The 10,000-nt window shown below is 45.7% G+C and overlaps 1 protein-coding gene across 1 annotated transcript in view; it reads right to left on the bottom strand.

The window, feature by feature from the left end:
* cacna1aa (calcium channel, voltage-dependent, P/Q type, alpha 1A subunit, a) overlaps nucleotides 1-10,000 on the bottom strand; it is a gene marked incomplete at both ends in the record, with an annotated part of 107,013 nt that overhangs the window by 61,784 nt on the left and 35,229 nt on the right. The window contains 7 exon segments of the mRNA XM_084438178.1: nucleotides 156-242; nucleotides 632-688; nucleotides 1,221-1,336; nucleotides 2,947-3,050; nucleotides 7,607-7,794; nucleotides 8,710-8,862; nucleotides 9,311-9,402. Coding sequence (XP_084294304.1) covers nucleotides 156-242; nucleotides 632-688; nucleotides 1,221-1,336; nucleotides 2,947-3,050; nucleotides 7,607-7,794; nucleotides 8,710-8,862; nucleotides 9,311-9,402 — 797 coding nt within the window.

Genomic DNA, 10,000 nt, shown 5'->3' with positions numbered 1-10,000 from the left:
TGTCTCTCTGTCTTTCTGGTTGTCTTGTCTGTCTCCCTGGCTCACTGGCTGTCTCTTTGTCTGTCTGTCTGTCTGTTGGCAGCATACTGTACATGCCTGTCTATGTGTGTGTGTGTGTGTGTGTGTGTGTGTGTGTGTGTGTGTGTGTGTCTTACCCACGGCCAGGTCTCCGTCTCCTTCCTCTGGGTCCAGTAGCTCAGCTTTGTTCTTGTGGTTCTTCATGGTGGGTCTCCTACGGGAGCCTGCACAGGACACACAGCACACCCTACTTACCGACAAGCACCAGCTGCTATGAATAACAAAGATTTCAGAATATTAAATACCCCCCCCCCACACACACACAAAGACACACAAGCACACAAACACACACACACACACACACATAAAGACACGCAAGCACACACACGCACACACACACACACACACATACGCACACACACACTATCAATGGAAGCAAGTGTGTGCGTGTGTGCGTGCATGCGTGCGTTCGAGTGTGTGTGTACTGTAGTTCTCATGATGCATCAGATAGGCCTGCACACGCACACAAACACATACCTACACACATACACACACACCTACCTACACACACACACACACACACACACACACAAAGACACACGCAGATAAATACCATCAAAGGGCATCCGGTCGTCACCGTCATTATCATCATCTGCCAGGATGACCTCTTCTGCAGGAAGGACAGAGAAACAGACTCTGGACTCCCGTTTCACACACACACACACACACACACACACACACACACACACGCACACACACTCACACACATACGCACACACACACACACACACACACACACACGCACACACACTCACACACATACGCACACACACACACACACACACGCACACACTCACGCCACAGCTATTGCTACAGTGTACTTTCTGGGAACATTCACAAACCCCTCCCATGCTGACTCAGACCGGATGACTTATACTCTGCTTGACGCAAGCTTCAGTGCAGTGATGTTCAAAGCCACAACACAACCAACCATACTGGGCTATAGCTAACGTTTTACAGGTGTCATCCTGTCAAACTCTCCCGGTGGACTCGCTATACGCTACCAGTACAATAATGAAACAACACAACAGTCCCAAAAGATAAGACTTATTTCATTTAAAAAAGGCACACATTTACTAAATCAAACACACTGCTTTCAATTACCCAGATGCGTAGTGTTTGAGCCATCATGGCTTCCGTACCTGCTTTGCAGATCCACTCCAGGTAGCCATTCAGCTCTCTCTCAATCTGCTGCTGCCGACGCAGCTTGAGAAATTCACTCCTGTTCTCCACGCGCTCCCTCTCTTTGGCAAACTCGCTTCACACACACACACACACACACACACACACACACACACATACACACGCACAGACACACATACATACAGTTAATCAAACTGTTGAATAACATTATACCATATATCACATGAGACAGTGTTATACACCTACAGAACATGACACAAATCACACGCACACACACGCACACACACACACACACATAGAAAGGCATGTAGTATGCTGCCAACAGACAGATTGACAGACAGACAGACAGATCGACAGACAGAGACAAACAGACAGACAGTCTAACCCTGAGTCTTATCCTGACAGACCGTTTTATCCTAACAGGACAGTCTTACCCTGACAGGCAGTCTAACGGCTTGGCTCCACTGGGTCCGTTAGCGTCAGCGCCAACCATCATGGAAATTAATCCATTATAATTTATGACAGCGGCTCCACTGCAGCCATTGCGCTGCGTTCAACGCCAGCATCTGACATTAGAGAATTGCCATGGTTCATTCTTGATTTTTGACGGTAGAATGTCGGCGTTGACAGTTGACGCTGACGGCCGCAGTGGAGCCAAGGGGTAACTCTGACAGACAGTCTTACCCTGACAGGCAGTCTTACCCTGACAGACAGTCTTACCCTGACAGGCAGTCTTACCCTGACAGGCAGTCTTACCCTGACAGACAGTCTTATCCTGACAGGCAGTCTTATCCTGACAGGAAAGTCTTATCCTGACAGGCAGTCTTACCCTGACAGACAGTCTTACCCTGACAGGCAGTCTTATCCTGACAGGCAGTCTTATCCTGACAGGCAGTCTTACCCTGACAGACAGTCTTATCCTGACAGGCAGTCTTACCCTGACAGACAGTCTTACCCTGACAGGCAGTCTTACCCTGACAGGCAGTCTTACCCTGACAGACAGTCTTACCCTGACAGGCAGTCTTACCCTGACAGACAGTCTTATCCTGACAGACAGTCTTACCCTGACAGGCAGTCTTACCTTGACAGGCAGTGTTACCCTGATAGGCAGTCTTACCTTGACAGGCAGTGTTACCCTGACAGGCAGTGTTACCCTGACAGGCAGTCTTACCTTGACAGGCAGTGTTACCCTGATAGGCAGTCTTACCCTGACAGGACAGTTTTACCCTGACAGGCAGTCTTACCCTGACAGGACAGTCTTACCCTGACAGGACAGTTTTACCCTGACAGGCAGTCTTACCCTGACAGGACAGTCTTACCCTGACAGGACAGTCTTACCCTGACAGGCAGTCTTACCTTGACAGGCAGTGTTACCCTGATAGGCAGTCTTACCTTGACAGGCAGTGTTACCCTGACAGGCAGTCTTACCTTGACAGGACAGTCTTACCCTGACAGGACAGTCTTACCCTGACAGGCAGTCTTACCCTGACAGGACAGTCTTACCCTGACAGGCAGTCTTACCCTGACAGGACAGTCTTACCCTGACAGGCAGTCTTACCCTGACAGGACAGTCTTACCCTGACAGGCAGTCTTACCCTGACAGGACAGTCTTACCCTGACAGGTCAGTCTTACCCTGACAGGACAGTCTTACCCTGACAGGCAGTCTTACCTTGACAGGCAGTGTTACCCTGACAGGCAGTCTTACCCTGACAGGACAGTCTTACCCTGACAGGACACCCAGCACCAGGTTGAGCATGAAGAAGGAGCCGATAATGATGAGAGGGATGAAGTACATCCAGTTCCAGGCGCTTCCTGAGGCATCGTTACTCTGCAAACACACATGCACACACACAAACACACACACACACACACACACACACACACACACACACACACACACCGTCAGTCAGAGTCATCGATATAGAGTATAACCCTTGTTGGACCTAATGCACGGTTATCAGGTTGACTAGAAGCATCCCAGACTAGACTGTGAGTTCATGTAGACTATAGAGATGGTGAATAGACTGGGTCCATGTAGACTACATAGATGTTGAATAGACTGAGTTAATGTAGACTATGTAGACAGTGAATAGACTGAGTTCATATAGACTATGTAGACAGTGAATAGACTGAGTTCATGTAGATGGTAAATAGACTGATTTAATGTACTGTAGACTTTGTAGATGGTGAGTAGAATGTGTTCATGTAGACAGTGAATGGACTGAGTTAATGTAGACTATGTAGATGGTGAATGGACTGAGTTCATGTAGACTATGTAGATGGTGAATGGACCCGGTTCATGTAGACTATTCAGATGGTGAATAGACTGAGTTCATGTAGACTATGTAGATGGTGAATAGACTGAGTTCATGTAGACTATGTAGATGGTGAATAGACTGAGTTCATGTAGACCAGGGGTGGCCAATCCACCTCTTTGCCCGTCAATGTGCAGCTCCTCCATTCATTGATTAAAAAAAAAGTTGGCTTGCGGCTCTTCCATCCTTTCATTAAAAAAATAAATTCATCCATTCCTTAAGAACGTTTCTCTCTCTCTCTCTCTCTCTCTCTCTCTCTCCCTCTCTAGTTTTGCTGTGCATTTCTTCCTGCCCATTTTAGTTTATTGCAGATTTGTCATAAAATCATATGATTCGTTTCGCTAGGTTGCGTGGAAGTCGCGTGAGAACCACTTCAAACCAATCATATAGGTAGCAAATCACCTTGGTTACAAAATAATTGTAAACAAAATAATTTGCTTTGCGTGGGGCATTCTCTTTTACGACAAAAGCTAATGTAGCCTAGGCTACTGTACACAACCAAAGAATGGCTGGAAAGAAATGCGCAGCGAAAAGAAAATATGACGAACACGAACATAGGACATTTTTTACCCGAGTGGGAGAGTCATTTTTTCTTCATAGAACGTAATGGTAAGCCATTCTGTCTGATATGCCAGACATCATTGGGACATTTCAAAGCCTCAAATCTCCAGCCCAGCCCAGTCCAGCCCAACCCAACCCAGTCCAACCTAACCCAGCCCAGTCCAACCTAACCCAGCCCAGTCCAGTCCAGCCTAACCCAGCCCAGTCCAGCCTAACCCAGCACAGCACAGCCCAGCCTAGCCCAGCCCAGTCCAGCCTAACCCAGCACAGTCCAGCCTAACCCAGCCCAGCCCAGCCCATCCCAGTCCAGTCCAGTCCAGTCCAGTCCAGTCCAGCCTAACCCAGCCCAGCCCAGTCCAGTCCAGTCCAGTCCAGTCCAGTCCAGTCCAGTCCAGTCAAGTACAGTCCAGTCCAGTCCAGTCCAGTCCAGGTACCACAGTAATTTTTGTGGCTCTTAGTCTCTGACTGGTTGGCCACCCCTGATGTAGACTATGTAGATGGTGAATAGACTGTGTTCATGTAGACTACTGTATGTAGATGGTGAATAGACTGTGAGTTTATGTAGACTACTGTATGTAGATGGTGAATAGACGTCATACTTCAGTAACAGAATGCATGCTGCCTCCTTAACTGTTCAACTCTTGACAGTGAATAATGGATGATCATCACTTTCTCTCTCCCCCTCTCTGTCATCCTTCACTCGTCTCCCTCTCCTTAGCCCTCCCTCCCTCCCTCCCTATCCCCTCCTCTCTCATCCTAACTCTACATTCTACCCCCCCCCCCCCCGCATGTTAGCAGGCTGGGCCGCTGGGCTGAGCTGAGTACTGCAGCCTTTTTCTCCATTAAACTTTCATCACGTTCTTCCACAGCAGCTGCAAGAATAACTCTGACTGAACAGAACAGCCCTTTAAATATAGAGCAGCTCTGAGAGGGGCCTGGCGGAGGAGAGAGGGAGGAGGAGAGAGGGAGGAGAAGGGGGAGAGGAGAGGAGGAGAAAAGAGGGATAGGGTGTGGTCAGGAGGAGAGAGGCAGAGAAAGAGAGAGGGAGTGAGAGAGAGCATGATGTGTGGGGAGAGGCTGGGTGGCAGAGAGAGAGAGGAAGAGACAGAGGGGAAGAGAGAGAGAGGAAGAGAGAGAGAGAGGGAGAGACAGAGAGGGAGAGAGAGAGAGAGAGAGAGAGAGAGAGAGAGAGAGAGATGGAATGGGGTGAGTCCACAGAGGCTGTTGTGAATGGGACTCTATAACAACACTCTGCAACTACCCTCTTCCTCATGCCATCACCCTAGCAACTGTTGCCCCTGGCAGCAGGGCAGTGTTGAAAGTCTTGCGTGTGTTTGTGGCACACGTATGAAGAGACAGCGCCTCTGCTTTGGGCATGGGCACACTTCAACCAGGCCAGGTCCAGCCTGGCTTATGTGCGTGGCTGGCTTGTTTCTGTTCAGGACTGGTAGGACGGAAGCTAGTCATGCCACTGAAATAACTGTGAATTGAAATTACATGAAATAATGTCTGATAAATTAAGATAGATCTTGTCGCCTGGACACATCAGTTCCAATGCTTCCAATGCTAATCCTGCACAATAAGAGCAGTTAGCTCATGAGCTCACAACAACTAGCAGCAGCTTCCATAACATTAATGGTAGCGGTCAGTGGCTAAAGCAGTTACACTGATGATAACATAATTACATCCCCACCAGGTCTTGAACCCCGGTCTCCCGGGTGGGAGTCCATTGCTTCCACCGCTACTCTACTTGTGCAGTGGAGATCGGCGGGTTGATTTTGGTGTCCTTCTTTATTTTGGTGTGCTGGGACTACTGCCTCTTGTGGTGCCAATAGAGAAATGCAGGTCAACATTCAAGGGAGGGTGGGAGTGATAACCGAACAAACGCTATCCTAGGTGCGCTGGCTTACAGCCACGCACAAAAAGGGCTAAACCATGTATCACGCCTAGAGCTATTTGTCATGCAAGTGATCCTCTATGCTTGTACCTTCCCCATGCATCACATCTTATAACAATGCATTATAACTCAGAACACCGCAGTCAGTCCTGGACATTGGTGATGACGCTCTAGCCTGGAGCCCTGGGCATCTGTCTGGACCTGCTCCCAGAAAAAACACTCACACTTCTAGTCCTGCACACCCACACATCCCATGCAGAGAGGATGTTCCAAGACCAGATGTAAGCCATGTTGTTTAATAGAGAGCATGTTGAAGCAAACATTAACATTTAGTCTGGCTTCAGCGTTATCTCTGCCTACTGTAAAATGAAGTAACACTCCTTGAGTCTCAACTTGAGTCAATCTTTAAACTTTGCAAATAAAGTATTCCCACAAATGGCCCAAAATGTCAGGGTACTAATGTGACCATTAAACCTTACAAATAAATCCTGTCTGTCTATCTATCTATCTATCTATCTATCTATCTATCTATCTATCTATCTATCTATCTATCTATCTATCTATCTATCTATCTATCTATCTATCTATCTATCTATCTATCTATCTATCTATCTATCTATCTATCTATCTATCCATCTATCTATCTATCTATCTATCTATCTATTAGGGCTGCACAATTAATCGTGAATTAATCGAAATCGCGATTATGACCTCCGCGATTAACTAATCTCAAAAGGCTGCAATTAATGTGATTAACAATTTTGCTTTGAATTGAGTGTGCTAGGACTACACGGACGAATCACAGGCGCTTATGCTGTCTGACCAATCACATGCGTTCCCGCTGAGTGGTTACGAAAAAGATTATGTCACTCAAGCCCAGCAGGTCATATGCAAACTGTGCAGAGTTAAAGCTATTACTTTGAAATATTAATCGCAATTATTAATCGCAATTACCATTTTGAAGCAAATAATCGCAATTATTATATTTTGTCATAATCGTGCAGCCCTACTATCTATCTATCTACTGTTGTCATAGAAATTGTAGTTTCACTCTACCTCCCTCAACCTTTCACATGCCAAACACCCCTGTCCCCTACCTTTTATAATGATAAACACCCCTGTCCCCTACCTTTTATAATGATAAACACCCCTGCCGTGGGTTTATCATTACAACAGGAAGGCATCTCCAGGGGGACACACACCCCAGACTTTCAGTCTGGCCTAGAGTAACCTTCCATTGTTCTATTGTTCCTACCTGAAACCAATTCAAGATTTACCGCTCTTTCTAATATCACGTGTCTGAACTCTTACCCACTATTGATGATGTCCGCCATTTATTATGACGTGTACAGATGGGTTAGCCAATCAAATCTCTGGAAGCGTCATACCTGTGTATTGCTTGAATATAAGACCGCACAACACCTTTCTGTTTCACTTCTGTCGGATGAACCACTCACGTGCGTTATCCTGAAGTCCTTGCGCTCGTATGTTTTCTTAATAAATCAGACTTAACCTCTTTGAGTGAATCTTGGTAAATCCTTTACTTTCGATCAGATTTATTTCCACTACACACTCTCTCTCTCTCTCTCTCTCTCTCTCTCTCTCTCTTACGTAGTAGAGCAGGTCAGTCCAGCCCTCCATGGTGATGCACTGGAAGACGGTGAGCACGGCGAACAAGATGTTGTCGAACTGCGTGATGCCGTAGTTGGGCCCCAGCCAGTACTGTCGGCACGTGGTCCCGTTCGGACACAGTCTGGATGGCGCCTCCGTCCCGCAGGGGAACTCCTCTCGGATCTCACCTGCCAGGGACCACGGCACACACCCAGGCTATTATAGTTAACCCACTAACTAACTATACATGAAAACTAGGTGTGAAAAAACATTTTAGTTAACTGAAATACATATAAAAACTAGGCTTTACAAAAAAGCAATAACTAACTAAAACTGTATTGTGTGTTTATATTAAAATAAACTAAAATAAGCTCTCTAATTATAGAGAAAATGTTTTAGTTTTTTTAATTTCATACATAAGCCTAGTATTTTGGGTGGATATAAGATCTATCCTCCATTCTTTTAAGCTGTGCCCCTGCGCAGAAGTAACCTGCACCAAATGGTTTGTTTCACATCAAGATCAGGATGGTCTCACAAGACTAGCACAGAAGAAAAAAACCAAAAACTAATACTGAAATTTTAAAAAAAATAAACTAAAAATAAACATTTTCAAAAAAACTAAAGTAGCAAACGCATTTTAAAAACGAATTAAAACTAAACTGAAATTGAAAACAAAAAGGAAATAATACATTTAATATTTTAAAAAATATAATGAAATAAAAACAAAAAAAAGCAAAATTATTATAACCTTGCAGGACAAGGAGACGCATGCTGGGGTAAAAAACATACACACTACAGTACTATAGCTCAATAAGGACAGTACGTGATCTGTGGATGTTATGGGACAGATATTTGGAATCCACAGTGTACAATTACCTCGGAAAATGTGAAAGCCGCACAAAATAGAATCGTAACACGGGTATTTCTTAGCAGCAATGCACATAGCATTCTGTTTTCTAATACCGTGCAATCATGTATGTTGTACAGTAATTGATTACATAACACCCTGTAAACAGCTAGGGAACACAAAGACACAGACACACACACACACACACACACACACACACACACACACACACACACACACACACACGTGTGATGACCTGTGTGATTGTCGAAGCAGGTGGTGTGGAATTTGCCCATGTAGAACTCCAGGCCGATGATGGCGAACATGAGGATGGCGAAGAAGAGCAGCAGTCCGATCTGCAGCAGAGGGATCATGGCCTTCATGATGGACTTCAGCACCACCTGGAGGCCTGGAGGACAACGGGCACGGTTTATTAGAAATACAGCAATACTTAGAATAGAAATAGAATAGAACGTTTTATTCTCGGCATACGGTAACCAGTACATTGGACCTCTTGCAATCGCTTGTCCTTACAGTATCTTATCAACACGAATCAGTTCATTCCAGTCCTAGGTACACAGTTAGACAAGGTTCCCAAACTGGCAATTTACTATCTGTAGTCTAGCAGTTATTGGTGTTTTGGGACATAGGGTATGGACTGTGTGAAACGTTGAAAAGCAGGTAGGTGCTGGAGTTGGAAAGATGGAGCTAGACTTCTTTAAGATAGTCCCACCACTGATGATAGGTGTGTGTGTGTGTGTGTGTCTATCTATGTGTGTGTGTGTGTGTGTGTGTGTGTGTGTGTGTGTGTGTGTGTGTGTGTGTGTGTGTGTGTGTGTGTGCATGTGTGTTCTTACTGGGAATCCCAGACACCAGTTTGAGGGGTCTCAACACACGCACTGCTCTGAGGGTCCGTAGGTCAAAGTCGGATCCTATTGTGGACAGGATCCTGGACAGAGAGAGAGAGAGAGAGAGAGAGAGAGAGAGAGAGAGAGAGAGAGAAAGAGAAAGAGAGAGAAAGAAAGAAAGAAAGAAAGAAAGAAAGAAAGAAAGAAAGAAAGAAAGAAAGAAAGAAAGAAAGAAAGAAAGAAAGAAAGAGGAAAAGAAAGAAAGAAAGAAAGAAAGAAAGAAAGAAAGAAAGAAAGAAAGAAAGAGATATATAAATATAGCCTTAAATAAACATTAGCCTAGCTGATGCGGGATAGAATGGCCAGGTTCTAGCACATTGATGGACGTCTGCCGAACGGTTGGGAGACAGCACCTGCCAATCATCCTCTCTAATTACTCCTGTGCCTGAGTAGGAGGAACCTTCCGGATCATCACCAGCGAGTGAGGGAATACTGTCTGTGAACACATGAATGAGCTGTGAGCCAATCAATACACTGGACACAGAAGTGGATAGAGGAATGGATTTGTAAGACAGAGAGAGAGAGGGGAGGGGGGTGGGGGTTGGAGGGGGGAGAGAGGGAGAGAAAGAGAGAGAGGGGGAAAGAGAGAGAGAGGGGGAGGGAGAGAGGGGGAGAGAGAGTTGCTGACTGGCATTTTCT

The sequence above is a fragment of the Borostomias antarcticus genome (assembly GCF_949987555.1).
Source record: "Borostomias antarcticus genome assembly, chromosome: 5".
Classification (NCBI taxonomy): Eukaryota; Metazoa; Chordata; class Actinopteri; order Stomiiformes; family Stomiidae; genus Borostomias; species Borostomias antarcticus.
Note: the sequence above shows the minus strand (reverse complement) of the source record. Positions and strands in the feature narration are given on the sequence as shown.